The sequence below is a fragment of the Pteropus alecto genome, unplaced genomic scaffold (genome assembly GCF_000325575.1).
Source record: "Pteropus alecto unplaced genomic scaffold, ASM32557v1 scaffold131, whole genome shotgun sequence".
NCBI classification, from domain to species: domain Eukaryota; kingdom Metazoa; phylum Chordata; class Mammalia; order Chiroptera; family Pteropodidae; genus Pteropus; species Pteropus alecto.
In genome coordinates, this window is record NW_006434709.1 from 3,341,603 (window position 1) to 3,359,480 (window position 17,878).

At 39.4% G+C, this 17,878-nt stretch overlaps 1 protein-coding gene across 1 annotated transcript in view; it reads right to left on the reverse strand.

The window, feature by feature from the left end:
* Nucleotides 1-10,991: 10,991 nt before the first annotated feature.
* The window catches only part of PLEK (pleckstrin), a 24,420-nt gene continuing 17,533 nt past the window's right edge, over nt 10,992-17,878 (reverse strand). The window contains exons 7-9 of the mRNA XM_006909533.1: nt 14,561-14,644; nt 13,678-13,747; nt 10,992-12,512 (exon numbers count right to left, since the gene is read on the reverse strand). Of these exons, the coding sequence (XP_006909595.1) occupies nt 12,376-12,512; nt 13,678-13,747; nt 14,561-14,644 (291 nt within the window). The 3' untranslated portion in view covers nt 10,992-12,375. The remainder of the gene's footprint in view (nt 12,513-13,677; nt 13,748-14,560; nt 14,645-17,878) is intronic.

The window sequence follows — 17,878 nt, forward strand, 5'->3', positions numbered from 1 at the left end:
AGAAAACAGGAGGAGAAAGCTGAAGTTACCCATCTCAGCAGAACAACACTGAAGATTGGTCTTCCATTGATCTAAGATGATTATTTTGTAAAAGACTTTTTAGTGTACAAAACAACTGTGTCCAACTATACATAGCCGCCAATTAGTCCTCTTTGTTTTTATTTTGTCTTTTGCTCTGTCTTTTGCTCAATGTGGATTCGTGTTTATACAAATTTTATTTGTATGATTTCATGTTAAATCTGAAATAATGCTTTCTTATGTTATTGTTGAAAGGAAGAAAGAAAAGAGAGAGAGAGAAAGAGAGAGAGAGAAATCCTAGAAGGCTGGAGAATTTCTGCTATAATAGATACTAAATATAGCAATGGATTTGGATGACACACCCAGGAAGAGTGTCAGAATCAAGAAAAGGTAACATTGATTAAAAACGCCAAATATGGGTTTGAATTCCATCTCTGCTATCTAGTTGTGTAACCTTGACCAATTTACTTCACCCTTCTGAGCCTGTGTCCTCATCTGTAAAATGGGGATAATAAAAGAAACTACATCAGAGAGGTAGGGTGAGGTTGAAATAAAATAATGCTTACTGGCCCAGGCTACATATTCTGTAAATGATTGTCATTTTATCAAATCCTAAGAAATTCCAATATTTCATGTGTCACTCCTCAAGAAATAAATGATAATGGGTATTTTCCCCCAGAATTGCAAGTATGTAGTTAAAACCGTGCCCAACTGAATTACATCATCTTTGCACTTGCAAACAAATCTACCAATCCACAAATTTCAATTCCCAGTCATCCCCAAAGGAAGACAAAGGCTATTAAAGAAGCAAGACCAGGGTTTTTCATTACTCTCTCATGCAGATACAGTATTACTATAGCTCAAGCAGAACCTGTAGTTAGAGGAACTTTCAAAAACGATACTTAATAAATGCATTAGAAATTATGGATTCTTTCTACCCTACATGTAGCACATGGCAAATTAAACACTGCATATAACCTTACACATCGTTAAGCTGAACACTTGTCGTGTTTCATCAGTGCTCATTTAAATTTACTGACAAGCCGCAATCAGAAAGTGGGGGATTCCCACATTACTTCACCCCTAGCCGGGGCACTTGAGGGCAGCTCACACATTTATTTCCTGATTTTTATGGTTTCAGTTTGCAGCTGTGTTACAGCAAAAGCAATTGCATTGCTGCTATGGGCTTATATAACAAAGGAAAAAAGTATAACACCAAAAGTGGAAGAGGAGAAACTTGTACTCCATCTCAGGACCTGGGCTTTTGCTCTGCTGCTTCTAATTGCCCTCGTCAAAGTCTCCACCTCTTGTCTCCCTTAGCCTAGACCTTAGCTTCCATTTCCTGACCAGATTAGAGGTGTATCTTGCCTCCTCAGTCCTCCAGAGTCCTCCCCTCTGAACTGTCATGGCTGCTGAGTGCCTTCAACACAAAAGTTTATACCCGAAGTGGTATAAACTCCAAGCTGGAGCAGCTGTGACATTGTGTTAAGTTTGCTTTGCTTAGTGATTTCTTACCCTCATACAGTCATAATATATATTAATAATAATTTTTGAGCTTTTATTATGTGCCAGAAACTGCCCTAAGTTATTTGCATGAACTTTTAAAGTGATTCTAACATTAGATTTATATACTATTATTTGCGTACCCATTTTGCTGATAGGAAAACAGAGGCTAGGTTAAATAACTGGCTGAAGTTCATCTGACCAGGAAGTAGCTGCTCTGCTGCTGAACTGCTGCCCCGTGGTAAGTCCCTGGAAGAAACTAAACTTCTGGGACACTGTCACAGTCATTACTTTGTTCCTTCTAATATCTTAAGGGGCCTTAAGAATGTGGCTAGACAGTAGTTTCTTCTTCATACATGTTCTTCTTTTCCACTTCTAAAACCAGTGTACCTTCTTTCTTTAAATCAGGAAAACATAAAGATATATTAAAAAGTAAAATATATTAAACCAATCTATAAATAAGATCCTTTGATCTTTAGCAGAAATACACAGTTTTCATTTTTTAAAGTTCTAACTTTTGAAAGCTTCATTCCCTATAGCCGCTCATTACAAATTTTAACATGCATAGCACATCACTTGAGGATCTAATTAAAATGCACATCCCGATCAGAGATTTGGGTTGGAACCCCAGCTTCTGTATTTCGAACAGACTTCCAAGGGACTGATGCTGCTGGGCTGTGGACCACACTTTAAGCAGCACCTTCATATCTCTGTGCTGCAGCAGACACACCTGGCATCTTGCCTACCCAAGAACCTAACTTCTCAGCCCCACTCAGTACACTAAGGCCCTTCTGTATCCCACACGTGCCCTTAACCTCGTCTAACAACACAACCTTAACCTACTGTTAGAGTCTTCACTCAACTTGTGTGTCCAAGTCATTTCCATTGGATTCCTCGTTCTTGCTTTTGATCACTAAGGAATTCTAAACGATGTCAAGGGCTCTTCTCACTCCTTGCACTACACTGAGATTGATGCTCTCTACTCTCAACTGAGTCTCCAAAACATCCATCCCTCTCTCCTTAAGCTCCCAATTATTCCTCTCACTCAAATCCCCTTCAGCAGGTGACTTCATCTCTTACTTTAGAGAGTTAGCAGAGGGTATTCAGCGTGAGCTCCACCCTCTTTCCTCCTCTCAACCTCTAAAGAATTCTATTTCTACATCTGTCTTTATTTTTATTTTTCATCAGCGGTGTCCCTCCTGCTTTCCATAGCAATCTTCTGGATCCAGTCCTTCTTTATTTCCCTCAAAACCCTCCTTCCACAATTTCCTCCTTTCTTCTCCTCTCTAGCATATACCTATGCTCAATCTTCAATTCACAAATATTCAGTTCTCCATTAAGAGAAAAATATTTCGTTGGTTCTGACCATTCCTCTGAACACCGCACCCCGCCCCCCCCACCCCCGCCGACTTGGATGACTCAAAACATATTACACATGAGCAAAATGAAACCCCTGATTGCTACCACCCTTCCACACCCCACATCTGTACCTCCCTCAGTCTTCTCATAGCAGCAAATGGTGTCAGTGTTTATCCAGGCGCTCAGATCAAAAACCTAAGAGTCATCCTTCACTTGTCTTTCTCCCTTATCCCGACATCATTCAGCAGGTCCTAATTGACGATTCTGTCACCAAAACAAAACCTAAGTCTGACCCCTTCTCTCCATTTTCAGTGCTACCAGTCTAATCTAAGCCACCCTTATCCCTCACATGAATTATTCAACAACTTCTCATCATGTGTCCAAGCTTCAGCCCTTGCCCTCTGTAATCCATTCTTCACAATGAAGCCAAAGAGAATTCAGAAGTTGTAAATCCAATCATGTTACTTCTCTAAAATCCACCAGTGGTGTCCTCTTGCACTTAGAACAAAACCCAGACTCCTCTGTCTCTCTATCATCTTCTGTCACTATCCCTTTAGTTTGTCAAGCACCAGACACAATAGTCTCTTTTGTTCCTTGCACATGCATCACTCAGTCCTATCTCAGGATCTACGTGCTTTCTCTTTCCATCCACAGACCGAAATGTATTTACGTTGTGCCTTATCTTATTTTTATCAATAGCACTTTCAATGTCTGAAGTTGTCTTCACGGTTTACGGACTGTCCCTCCACACTTGAATGCAGACTCCAGAACAGTGGGGGTCTGGCCTGCCTTTTCCCGGCAGCAGTGAACAAGCACCTAGTGGGCTCTGATAAATATGGACCTACTGAACAAGTAAATGAATGATTTACGCTATTACTCCAGGAGGCTATACACCAATTCTCTGTTATTCACTGTAACAAACTTCTAGAATAAATAGTCTACAACCACTGTAACCCCTTTTCACTACACTGCCATTTTCTCTGTGATGTGACTTTTCCTCTCACCATCCTACTGAAACTGCTCCCTTGAAAGTCACCATGGTCACTTAATGGCCAAACCCAACTGCTTTTTTAAGGCCTCAGCCTCCTAATATCTATGTATTTGACACTGTTGACGACTTCTCTTTTCTTGCAAAATGACTCTTCTCTCCAGGCTTCTGAGATTGTTCTCCTGTAGACCACATCTTTACCAACTCCTTTGTGGCTCCTCGTGCTGCTCCTGATCTCCATTCTTGGGTCTTCCTTGTTGTCCAACAGGAAGCTGTGTCAGTTTCTTAATTCTATATATTCTCCTTTGGTGAACACATCTCCTAGGACTTCAGCTCTTACTTCTTTGCTCATGATTTTAAGAAGATCCCAGATCCCCACTCTCTCTCCTTACCTTCAAACTCATGTTCCAAACCTACCTTCACTCTATGACTCATTTTTCTGTTGATATTCTCAGAAGATCAAGATACTAGAGTCTTCTCTAAGTACCTCTTAACTCTCACCATCTTAGTCAGTCAGTACCATCTGTAGATCCTTCCTTCGAAATCATTGTGTTCCTCCTTATTTTCACTACCTACTCTCTATTACCTCCTATACAGATAGACTACAATAGTCCACTAACTGATTTCCCTGTCCCTTTAGTCACTTTCCTCAAAGCTACCAGGCTCTAGGACCCCATTAACAAATAGCCATTGCCTACAAGGAAAAAAGGAACACTCAAATTCTGCAGTTATTCATTCAGCACAAGCAGAGCCTCAAGCTAGTTTTCTAGGCTGTCCTGGACATTTCCACTTTCTTATTTTCTAAGGCATTTTCTAGAAATGGAAGTATAATCTTATCACCTGATCACCTGTTCATTTCACTGGCATTAATCTTTATAAGCAAATGCTAAGCACTGGAGAGCATTTTTAGGTCTTGACTTTTCTGCACCTGCATAACACCTGGCTCCAGAGATGGCCAATTAAAGTTTGTCTAATCAATTTCTTTTGAAGCAAAAGTCTCCTAAGTTCATTATTTGCAAAGCAGAAGAATTAGATAATAGGAGAGGGGAAGTGAATGATTACATTAATAGATATGGTTGAAATCTCTGCAAATTTTAACAATATTAACAGCAATGTGTACAATCAACTGAAATTTTTAAAAAGAGTTATAGTTCTGTCATTAACAAAAATATTTTTTTTCAAATATAGGTGAAATTCAACCAAATTTTCAACTCCAAAAAATCTTTCTTATCCTTAAAAAGTGTTCTTTTAAATTTATTTTATTTTATTTTTGTTAATAATAATATACAGCACATTGGTTAGACATTTATATAGTTTATGAAGTGATCACCCTGATTACTCTATCACAATAGCCAAGATATAGTTGATATATACAATGGAATATTACTCGGCCATGAAAAAGTGAAATTCTACCATTTTCAATGACTTGGATGGACCTAGAGGTTATTATGCTAAGTGAAAAAGTGTTCTTTTGGTTTCCTATTTCACCTAGTTATCAGCCATTTATCTCTTTCCTCGAACAATCAAGTTTCTTGAGAGAAGAGTCTACGCTTCTTTGTCTTTCAAGAATATACTTACCAGATTGATCTCTCTTTTCTTCAATTACCACATAGTGAGATCTCAGTACATACTGAATGCATGAGTGAATGAATACATCGACTCTTGTTCTCCCCTAGCATTTTCATCCATTATTACAGCTTCAAATACCAATTGACAAACTCATGACTCTGAAACCTAAAACTCCACTTCGACCTTTCTTTTTTGCCTTAGTCTTGGATCCCTAACTGCTACAGGGCAGTCCCTTCTAGATTCCTAACTAAAACTTTAAATTTAGTGTTTTGTTTTGTTTTGTTAATCTAAATGCAACATCTTTTCCACTTTTGTTTTTGTTTTTCTTATACTCGTCCATGAAATGACCATTGTCCAACGCGCGGTCCTAAACTGGAAATCATCTTAGATTCTTTTTTCTCTCATTGATTTTTCCTCTTAAGTATCTTTCAAATCTGTCCCCTATCCTTTTTGCCTGGGGAATCCTATCCATCTTTAAAGGCTTCGCTCAGTTATCTCTAGGAAGCCTTTTAAACTATTCTCCTTCTTTATCTGCCCATCATAGCACGCAGTAATCACAGGGTGTTGAAACATCAGCTTAGAGGTTCTTTGAGGGCAGAGAGTAAGACTTAGCTACTTCTCATCCTAGCACAATGTCTGACATATGATAGACCTTCTGTAAATATTTGTTCAACTGTTGACTAAAACAGACTCTCATTTGCCTCACCTTCACTGCTGTGATTCTCTCATCTCTCACCTGGATTACAACAACAGGCTCGACTGCCACTGTTCTCCCAGGGAGGCCTAGCTCCAAATACTGTTTACACTGAGATCAGAATTGGCTTGTAAATTGCTAATACGGACACTTTGTAGAGAGGCTCAGAGAGCAAGAGAAACAGGAAGGGAGGCGTAACAGAAAAAAATGGGCTGTTTATCCAATTGGGTCACTCACTGTGACAGAAAACGAATGACTAAACTGGGGCAGTGAGTCTTCTGGCCTTATGTTGACATCATTTGCTAACCCAAAGACAAGAAAATCAGAAAGTTATCTTCCTGTGTGTTAAGACACTGACAAAAGAAAAAAAAAAATCCACACAGTGGTATTGGATTAGCCATTCTTCTGAACTACTACCAGACCACAGTCCATTTAGGAAGACAAAGAAAATTGTAAAAGGTTCTGATATTTCTGGTTGTGGATCAGTGAGATGAAGAACCTAAAGAAGAAAAATAGATATTGATGGAGATTTCAGATGATAAGATAATCAGAAAATTTACCTCTGATGCTTTTCCTCTTCCAAGTTAACCCCATCAAGATAGCTAAGGATTGATGCTGCAATAACAAGTAACTCCAAACCCTAATGGCTTAAAACAGCAAACATTTACTTCTTGCTCACATTTCACATCCATTGTGGGTTGAGTATCAGATCTGCTCCATAGTTTTTACATCCTCACTTTGGAAACCATCCAAACTGATAAAGAAACTACTATCTAGAACCACATTATCCAATAAAAACATAATGCCAGCCACAAGTGCAAACTCATGCATATTTTAAAGTTTCTAATAGTCATTTTAAATAGTAAAAAGAAACAGATAAAATTACTTTTAATAGTATCTTTTATTCAAAATAGTATCTTCTCAACAAGTAGTATCTATATTCAAAATAGTATCTTTTCAACAAGTAGTAAATATTTCCCTAATGACTAACGATGTTGAACATCTTTTCATGTGCTTATTTGCCATCCATACATCTTCTTCAGTCAAGTACCCCCCCCACTTTATGATGTAGTTTATTTTCTTATTATTGACAAAGCATGACCTTTGATCACATACACTTTTTTCCTGTGCATGCACCCAGTGATATCAGTAAAAGTTTTAAGTACATATACAAGTACACACACATATATATAGACACACACTAATCAGATAAGGAAAATGCTTTGGAACATATAATGTTAGAGAATAAAGTTTTCAGAAGCCTCAAAACAAATATCAGCAGGGCAGAGCTCTTTCCATAGCTGTATCTAACCATAGAGGTTTCCCTTTAACCAAAGAAAGGCCTAGAGCCAAGTATGGTAGCTGGCTGTGGCCTAATAGGAAATGTTGCTGCAGTTGATATGGCTTGAGTAGTGGGTGTAGTAAACAGGATGTTCCCATGGCAACAAGATAGATAGCCAAAAGGTGGTAAGAACCAAATATATCCAGGACAGAGCCCAGCACTTAAGCATATGATGATTTAGAAGCCAGGCAGATCTGGGCTTGAATTTCGTTAGGCTACTGGCTCAGGACTCTTAGGTAATATTATTAACTTCATTTTCTTCATTTGAAAAATGGGGATGAAGCTGCCTGGAATGATTGTTGTAGAAATTAAGTGAAAAATTTCTGGTATGTAGCAAAGTTACTGGCACTCACAGTCGGCACATAAACTCATCTCTTATTATGAAGGGGAGATATAAAGTAGGGTAGGAGAGCATGAACTTTGGGGCCAGCCAGACTGGGCTAGAATCCTGAGTCTGACAAGTCCTAGTTGCGTGACCTTTGACAAATCCCTTTACCTCTCTGTGCCACAATTTCTTCATCCACAAAATAACAATAATATGGTATAAATCTCCTAAGGTCGTTGTGAACTTTAACTGAGTTTATATCAGCAGAGTACTTAAAAAGGTGGTAGCCAACAGGAATTGTTTGCTATTACGGCTGCAGTGCTTTCCCTAAGCTCAGGTCAATGTATAAGGAACCTTTTGTCTATGACTAGTAATTCCTTCATTTGCATTACTCAACTAACAGCTATTTATAGAGCACGTACTATGTGCAAGCACTGACCTACATGTCAGGAGGGATTGAAAAATTGTAAAACACAAACACTTTTCTGACCGTAAAGAACACAAGCCCTAAAACAGAAAGCCTGGTCGATAACTTCAATCAACATAGTATGTGGCTATTGCTAAATAAATGATAGAGAAATTTAGAGGCATAAAGTCTGCCATGAAAATAGAGATAATTGCAAAGAGAGAGCGGAGAGCTAAGGCATTAAGCTGGAACTTGAAGGAAGAATAAGAATGAGAGAGCAAAAGAGACAGAGAACAGAGAATATTCTATATCCTGGCGATGCATGAGCAAGGGCAGGTTCCAGAAACGTACTGGTCTTCCCAAGGACCAGTAAGATGGGTGTATGTCTGGAGTAGAAGGTGAGCAAGAAGGAAATCAGTTAGGAAAGGCAGTTGGGGACCGGTTTGTAAAGAGCCTTAAATGCTAAGCTATTACTTCATTGTCTAAACTGTAGGCAGTGGGGATGCAAGCAGTTTATTAGTAGTTTTTAATTTTAATGTTGATAAAAAGTACTCATCTATTTTTTTTAAAAAAAGTAGAAGTGCAGACATAAAGATCCCACAGCACATTGATGAAATCAGTGTCCCTGAAGTAGAGGCCCAGGCATATGTTCAGTGAAATGGTCCACAGGCCATTCTGACAGAGACCAAAGTTGAACCCCCTGCCACAGAGCCCTTAAAACCTGGATTACCACAAATGGTTTCTAAGACAGAGGCGTCAGAAAAAAGATAACTGGGATTTGTTGAGTGCCCACACATGCCAGGTGACTTACAGATAGTATTTCGTTTGGTTCTAACAAGAGCCCTGTGAGGGATACATTATTATTCTCATTTTAGATATAAAGGAGAGATACTCCTACATGTTGCAAATGCAGTAAATCACAGGCCGGGCATTCAAACACAGGTCTCTGGCTCCAGGACCACTGCACGTCCCACAGTATCACATGACCTCTCCATAAACACCTGTGTGCACTTTTCCTTTGAAACTTAATTCAGCTCAAACTAAGTCAAGAAGCAAATGTGGCATCATAAACACTCTCCTCCCACCTTCGTTTCTCTCCTCCAGTGACGTCTATATTTTATCTTCCCCCTTCCCTGAAACTGAGCCAAAATCACTGAGGACTATCATCACACATTCGGTTTATTTTTTTAAGCAAGCTTCTCCTAATGTTTCTTCTCTTTCCCCTACCCTTTCCTCTCCAACATCTCCTCATCCACCCTACTCAGTTTTGAAACTCCTTATTCAAAGAACACAAAATGGAACCTGAACTCATGAATTTTCTTCTATGGTTTTTTTTTGCCTGAAGGCTGATGTGAGGTGATAGCGGGGAGGGTTTTGTCTATAATAGGCTTACACGAAATCCAAAGGAAATGATGTGGATGCTCTGTTTAGCTCTCTCAAATGTCTACCAAGAAGCACCAGGAAGCGGTTCGTTATTCTAATCTAAGCAAGTTCCTCATTCTGATTTTGAAAGTCATCCTCTGCTGGTAGAATCTTACCCATAGTATGTGTGTCTGTGTCCACTTGTGACTACAAGAGACACTTAACATCTTTCCTAACATCAGTATTGTATTCTCCAGTTGCATGTGAGAGTCTCACCTTACAATGCCTCTTATTTTTTTCCCAAAAAGGCGTTAGAGTTTTCAGATTGAGTGCTTTATTTTTCTGACTGGCTGTCAGTCATGTGATGCAAGAACACATTTTTCTCCTTTTTGTATACTTTCTTAATTCTTCCGCAACTGAATATTTTACAATTTATTTTTCCCCCCATCTAAATTGAAATCCTGGGTAAATGCCTAGCAGCCTCTTTTTGGCTTTGAATATTCTTTGAATAGAATTGACAGTTTATACATTCCTTATCACACGTTGTCACTGAAGGAAATGTCTGCCACTCTGGAGCTCAGACACATGTAGACTTACCTATTACTATGCCCAAAAAGGCCTGAGCATGATTTCTAAGCCAAAGATATAACATCTATACCTATACTCTAAATATCCACTTTGAAAAGTGACACCTTCATCCCACCAGGAAGAACTGCCCGTGTTAGGAAGCCATAATGATGCTATGAATTCTCTGCAGACCAGTATGCACAAATATGCAGATCATGTAATGAAAATCCCAAGGAATGATAGTCACCTATGCTACATGTAAATAGTGACCCCTAGAGTTGCTCAGTGCATATCCTGCTCAACCACAATAGTAGCCCTTCAGTAGGAAATTTATTTTCCCCTAATGTAAATAGTTTTCCATATCCTTAATAGTTAATGGTCATTTATGAATTCTTTTGCTTGGCTAAACACTATAGTCAAGGTCCCATAAATTAAAAGTTAGAGATATAGGTTTAAGGAATAGGAAGATATATGGACAGCCTTATCTTTATTTCCCCCATATTTTTATTATTCCCTAGAATAGACTAACTTTGTTAAAAAAAAAAAAAATCATAGAGTCATTGGGATGACTCAAGAGATTAGAAATGGTGTTATCCTCAGTACATGAAAGTAGGTCGTGTAAAAGGAGAATCATTTATGGGAGACAAAACATCAGAGTCATCACACCAAAAAGACACTAAACACGGTCATGTTTATTTCAAATATAAAGTGGACTCCATATTAATAAATACTTTTAACATTGAATGTAGAAAAACTACTGTGTGTATTCTAAGAAGACAGTTTACTAAAGAATCAGAGAAAAGGTAGAGCTTTGATAAAACAGTCTGGGAATAGGAATAGCCCTGTGGATATTGTGTGGAATTAGTGTAGGGAGAGAGAGGAGTAGATAAAATTGGGAAGAATTTTCTACTCCTTTTTACTCACTGGGGCCTTAAAATTAAAAATCTGAAATTGGAAAATAAACTTTTGCCCACATACCCGCTTTCTTTCTCAATTTTGGATTGGAATCATTTATTAGAGGACACAGTCAAAAACTGGGAACAGGTACCCAGTTAGAATCTAGGTCAGATAACTCTGGTTGATAATGGGTTTGCGAGGCTCTTAGGAGGTCTAGCAAAAGTTGCTTCAGTTTATGCTTAAAGCTCAGGCACAGCCACAGTATCATCGACTGGAGGATGGAAGGCACTGAATGCTGTTGATGGCCACCTCTACTTGCTCTGCTAGACTTGAGTTCTTTCAGTGCTATCTTTGTATAAACTCATCATCCCATCTGCCCACCTGTGGTGTAGCCCCTGTGCCCTCTGGAACTGGAGTTTGGGGGGCACGTTAGCCAGGCAGCTGCCCAGGCCCCTCACCCATGGAGAGAACTCATTAAGAGAACCTGCATGGCCACTTTTTTCTGCAAACACTCAAATGGAACTATCTCAAAGATTTCGAGTTCCCCGTCCTGATTATCGTACATGATAGAGAAATGTTCCGGAAAGGGACAAAGATAGACTGTTCTCAGATCAGCATCAAGTGGGAGTGGAATATGCCTTCACTGGGTGTCTTCAAGGCATGAAAGACCCTCGGCTACTCCTGACTTTCTTAGTTCTTTTTCTCAGAAGACATAACTTTTCAGGCTATAGTTAGTGAAAGAAGACTTCAACATAAGAGCCCCCACTGCAGCATTGCCTCTCAGGAAGTTTCTGGGTAGAGGGAGAAAGGAAGAAGAGAGGTCTCCTTCATTTTGACACATGACCTTGTAGCCAAGAGCAAGGGAAAGTGGTGAAAGAGAACAAGAGAGGCAAATGCCTGGTCCTCGTAGTACAGACTGGGAACAGTTTTGAAGGGAAGAGTCGTCTCAGGGTCTGAAGGCCAAGACTTAGCCAAGAAGAGACACCAGCTGGATGACTAGAGACACTTTCACTTCCATGGATATTACAATCACAGGGCTTTGTGTTTAAGCGAGGGAGAACCTCATGGAACTCACTTCGTTTTCCAGAAGAGGAACCTGAGGCCTGGAGAGATTAAGCAGTGTACCCAGGGGACATGGAGAGTGGCAGAGAGACTGCAGGGAGCCATGTGGTTGCTACAGGTGAACATCACGCGGCGTGTGTTTAATTACATTCAAAACCCCTGAGATGAAAATTTCCCACCCTGGGGCTCTTTCTTTGCTCTGTCACCAGAAATAAACAGATCTTGGACCGAGCTTATCCATGGCATTCCCTCAGGAGAGTGAGGATGAGCTGCAGGTGTGTCCTCACTTCCCAGTCCGGGAGGCCACCTGGATGGCTTTGATCCACTCAGTGCGCTCCTTGGGGGTGGCCGCTTGCAAGAAATAATGAACTTCGTGAGCCGTAATGATCTCAAAGAGGTTCTCTTCTTCACTCTTCTTGCCTGTTGAAAGAGGAAGTGAATGACAGTAGACATGGGCACCAGAAAGTCCACCTCGTTCATCTCCCTTCTGTAATGAATGAAATTTCTATTTTTTGAATGTTCTAAGAAAATTAAAAAGGTGGTTTTCAAACTTACTATTGTTGTAGGATCATATATATTCAATTTATAATTATATATAGTATTTATATAGATAGGTACATAGTATGGTCGTGTGTTTGTGTAAGAAACGTTTAAGAAATACATGAAACACTCAAGGAGAAACATTTTCTTTTACAGTTTACAAACAAATTAAACTTCTCACTTTTGCATACCAATAGTGTTTAATGAGTATCTTTCCTCTGCTCATAATATAAACCAAGATATGACCCTAGTCTATTTTTTAAATTTATAAATAAATAAACAAACAAATAAATAATCAGATCCATAGCTAGTACCACCAGTATAGTCTACCCCCAAACTAAAACATAATATGGGGAGAAGGGAGTGAGCTGATCTAGGGGTAGTAAAAATCTAAGCTTTTGCAGCTGTAGTGTTTGCCTGTGAGTCTCTATAACATCATAATCCCCAAATAACAAGGCGGAACAAGGGTTTGGTTGTCTAACCCACATCTCCACAGTGATATCACTCATCCTTGTACCTGCAAAGTCAATCTACACCAATATGGTTATTTTATGCACCAAATCATAGACTTCTAATCTGTGACATGAAGGTCATCTGTGCTGCTAAACCACTAGCACAGACCTAACTATAACCCAGGTGCACCTTCCACTCACCACACTGCCTCATTGTACAAATGTCCCTTTTGTTGTGGGAGATTTCCTGGTCTGTAAAAGGCCCCCATTAAGAAATGTCGAGGCTCAATTACAGGCATCAGGAGGTAACAATTCTCTCTATTTAAACCAGTTCTGACGTGAAGGACTCTTCTCAGCATTGATCAAAGATTTACTCAAAGCATTCACAAAACCACTCTAACTCCCCAAGGCCTAGAAAGCAAGGGCAGCAGTTGGGAGAGAACAGCTCTTGGTTTCTCCCAGGTGTTCAGACAGAAATTCATCCATGCTTATGCCTGAAAAATTGAGCAAGTGATTGCTTTGGCTCAGGATGCCCAGGTGTGGGGAGGGAGTTTAAGTGACCACTTCTCTCTCAAACAAAAATTCATTCTTACCATCCGGGTTGCTCTCCACTGAAGTCACTACACAGCCTCTCAAGTGAATTGCTCCCAGGGGATCTTCCCCCTATAGGAGAGAAGAGTCCTTTGTTATGTTTCCAAAATATAATGTAGGGCTATACCATATTCTATTGGTACGAAAGCTACACAGACTCCCAAATAGATAAAAACAGAAGAAGATTAAAGAAAATTTCTTCCAGGTCTTTCACCCCACCCCCGGTCCCAGTTTACCCAGGGAGGCAGGATGAGGAGAAACAGGTCAATCTGAGCTTCATATCTGGAGGAGAGGTGGAGACTCTGAATCACCACCACATCCCACAAGAAAAGAGCTGCATGTTTTCAGAGCTCTTTGGCCCTATGCAACTGACGCCACAATATAACCCTCATGAGAAGGAATCAAAGAGCCCTGAACTGCAAGAAGAGGCTGAGGACCCAACCCAATGCGTTAGAGTTGGCTTATTTTACTGAGGTAAAAGCCTTCTTCTGAATATTAAACAGCCCAAATGGCTAGACTTAAATAATGCTCTCATCCAAGTTGTCCTCGAAGAGAAAGGATCACTTTTTTGTGTATTAAACCAAAAGTAAAATATTGCACCGGCCAAGTTCCTCTGAAAATACCAGATTGGGAGAAACAACAAAAATGTGTTGAGCTGACTAAATAAATAACAATATAGTGATATTTTCTTCCATCTCTCAGCTTATGCTGGCCTCAAAACCTAAGATCTCAAATTTTTGTAATAAGAGGGGGTAGGAAAAGGTAAAGGAAGGTGGGAGAACAAGAAGGAGGATATCAACATAGCGGAATCGGAAATGGGAAGCCCCAAGAACCGGTGCAGTAAAGGCTTTCAGTGGAATGGATTTATCGGCCGCAGGATCTTACCCCAGCAGGGTCATAGTAATGCAGGTATGCAGGGTCTTCTCTCAGGATGAACTTCCTCACTTTCCAGTTTTTCCTCCTATGCCCCTATATCCAGGATCAACATAAGAAAAGGAATGATGAGTTCTTAGCAGCACCTACATAATAAGTCTTTACTGAATTGAAAAAAGAAAAAAAGCTGAAACACTAACTTCAGGAGAACCAGGCTCTAACCCAGATCTTTGTCAGGGAGACAGCACAAGGGCTAATGAACAATTCAGATGTTATTAAATTATGGATTAAATTATTTCCAATCAATTAATCAATCAATCAATAAAATTATTTCCAAGGTTATCTTCCAACTTGATATCATATAAGACAGTACTACATACAATGTACTATGTTAGGTAATCTGGAGGCTATCTATAGAGAGATTTAAGATATGCCCTACTCTTCTAAGAGTTTATAACCTATTTGGAAATTTACAATAGCAAATGTTCAAATCAAATAATTGGTATAGATAGCGGATTTCAAAGGAATGAAACAAGGGATATGTAATTGTATTTGGATGTCAAGGAAAGCTTTATAAAGACCTGCACTTATCCCTGTGGTACACACAGGAGTTAGATGAATGAGAAAGAGGCCAAGTGAGAAGACCATTGACAACAAAAAAGCATCAGTGGGAACGCACAAGGCATATTCAGACATTGATGAATAAGATCGGTCTGAAAAGAAGGCAGGGTTCATGAGGAATAATGGAAAAGGAGAAGGGCTGTAGTAAAAATAAAAGGTGGGGGTGTTGCTGATAGCTTTTGAGTTGGAAAGGAGGAGATTACGGTCACATTTCAGAAAGATTAATGGGGTGACATCAAACTGCATGGACCAGCTGGCTAAGTTAAAGATAAGCCAGGGGGAAGATAATAAGGTAAAAAAGAGAGCTTTAGAAAATGATTTCAATTATTCAGGCATAAAATTGACAAGGACGAACAGCAGGTAACAGCAAAGGAAATGGGAAAAAAATAGTTGCTGTGACAGACACAATAAAAAAGAAAAATAGGATTTGGCCTTTTCCAATAGAATTGAATACTGACACTGTCTAGACTGTGGGTTTTGAGGGCAGGATTTTTGTCTCGTTTGTCTTTGCTCCACCAATGCCCAGCACTGTGCCTGGAACATGGAAGCTGCTTTATATCTGCTTGTAATCACCTTGAATTACCCAGTTATTTCAATTAGTTTTTTAAAATGTTATGGTAAACCTGATTCTAAGATTTCCCACAGAAAATTCAAATAACGAATAACTCCAGAAACCAAAAAAAAAATGTAAAAGATATACGCTTTCTATCCTGCCAACATGAAGAATATTGTTGTTTCTAAACACCACATATTGACAGACACATATATGAATTTTCCAATATTTTTCATTGTGCTCTTGTAGGAGGATATGAAACATTTATGATTTCAGCAAACAGTGCCTCCTTCATAATGCCAGGTCGGAGGAGTTTAAAGAGAGCTTTCAACAATGGGTCTAAGTTATTTGGCTGAGCATTTGGTCAAGGAGCTCATCTCTAAAGGGCCTTTTACTGGCCAGAAGGATGGAGCCAGAAATTCTATAGAGTCATATGTGAGAAGAGAGAATATTTCATCCTGCAATATCATATCCAGATAGCTTTTGCAGAGTATCGACTTCTAAAATTCTTTTTATAAATTCCTGTTCTTTGCCTTAATGTTTCCCATAAAATGTTTCTGCCCCACAGCCACTTCCTCTTGACCTACAGATATACTTGGCATGTTCTTTTAAGCAATTATTGAGTGAATACCAAGTTCTCATGAGTCAGTGGAAGAGGAAGGTATTAGAAGGATGTGAAATTAGGCAGTCCTGGCTAACCACCATTTTCCCTTTAATATGACATCACAATGTGATGCATTGAAGAGTATGATGTTAGTAAGAAGTGTCTGGCCATCTCTCATTTAACGAGTATTTCCTGAAGGATCTCAAGGAATGCATACATGCCCAGGATTTACAAGAATTAATGCTGATCTGTCAAAGTCATTTACCTGTATTTGATTTAATTCACTCTACAAATGTTTATTGCCTATTATAGACCAAGAAGAATGCTGATCTCTGCAGCAGATATGAGAAAACACATATAGCACATTGTCCCTCCCCACCAAAGAATCTATATGTGGTTGAAAAACTAAATATTGTATTCATTATCATAACAGAATAGTTATATTAAAAAAGATTATATTGAATATAGTCAAGTATCCTCGCACTTGCTACATCTTCCAAGTAGAATTATTTCCTCTGGGTTGGGAGGAGAGGGGAGAAGAAGGGTGGAGGGGAGAGGACCGACCTCCACTTGGACATAGCTACTTCCCACTTGTAAGGTGTGAAATATAGTTGTCCTTTTTCATGATTAGCCTTCTTCTCAGGTTAACCCTGGCTAACTCCCAGAGGGAGACACAAGGGTGGTTTAGTTTTCATGGCACCTAAAGAAGGCATTTAGTTAAATTCCCTCACATGACTCTGATATGAAACAGGGTTATAAACCACTGAGCTAAGAGACTGGAAACATTAAAGGGGGCTGTCGATTCAAACAGAAGAGGTTTTTGTTCCCTCCCTCACCCCGCAAAAAGGAGATAAAAGAATATTCTAAAAGAACGAAATTCCTGAACACACATAGATTTCTGTTTACTTTATGTTTAAAGGAGGTTTGTAAGGATGACTATTTAAACAGTGATGTTTCGATAATAGGATAAATTAGCTTTTAAGAAAAAGGCTCTGTGGTTCTCAACCTTAGCCACACATCAGAATTGCTTGGGGAACTGAAAAACCCAATGACTCCGATTTAATTGGGCTGGAGTGCAATTTGAACAGATCCCTGGAGGAGGAAAATGTGCACCAACTGCGCTAGCTAAGGTTGAATTGTAGCTATTGACGAGTAGAAGAAGGCGAAGGAAAACAGGGAAGCAAGGCTCTTTTGGCTCTTCTTCAATACACACTTAGGCACCCATTACTCTCAGTCAATTTTAGACCAGCCAGGGTCTCCTCTGGGGTTCTCTGCCCAGATATGAATGACTCCGTTCCAGTCCAGATTTTGTTTACCCCTTTTCAACTTTCGTGTTCAATTTCTCAGGGTCCACTCTAGACTAGGGCTTGTCAGATCAACTAATTCTAAAAGAGTAATTAATGAATGATGATATAGAATTACAGAAAGAATTAATAACATAAAAAAATAATAAAATTCCTTCCCAAGTTATTCTTCATGGCCACCTTCCAGCAGAAACGTAAGAATGTTTGGCAAAACCAATATGGAAGCCAGCGGTGGGCAAACTCTGCCC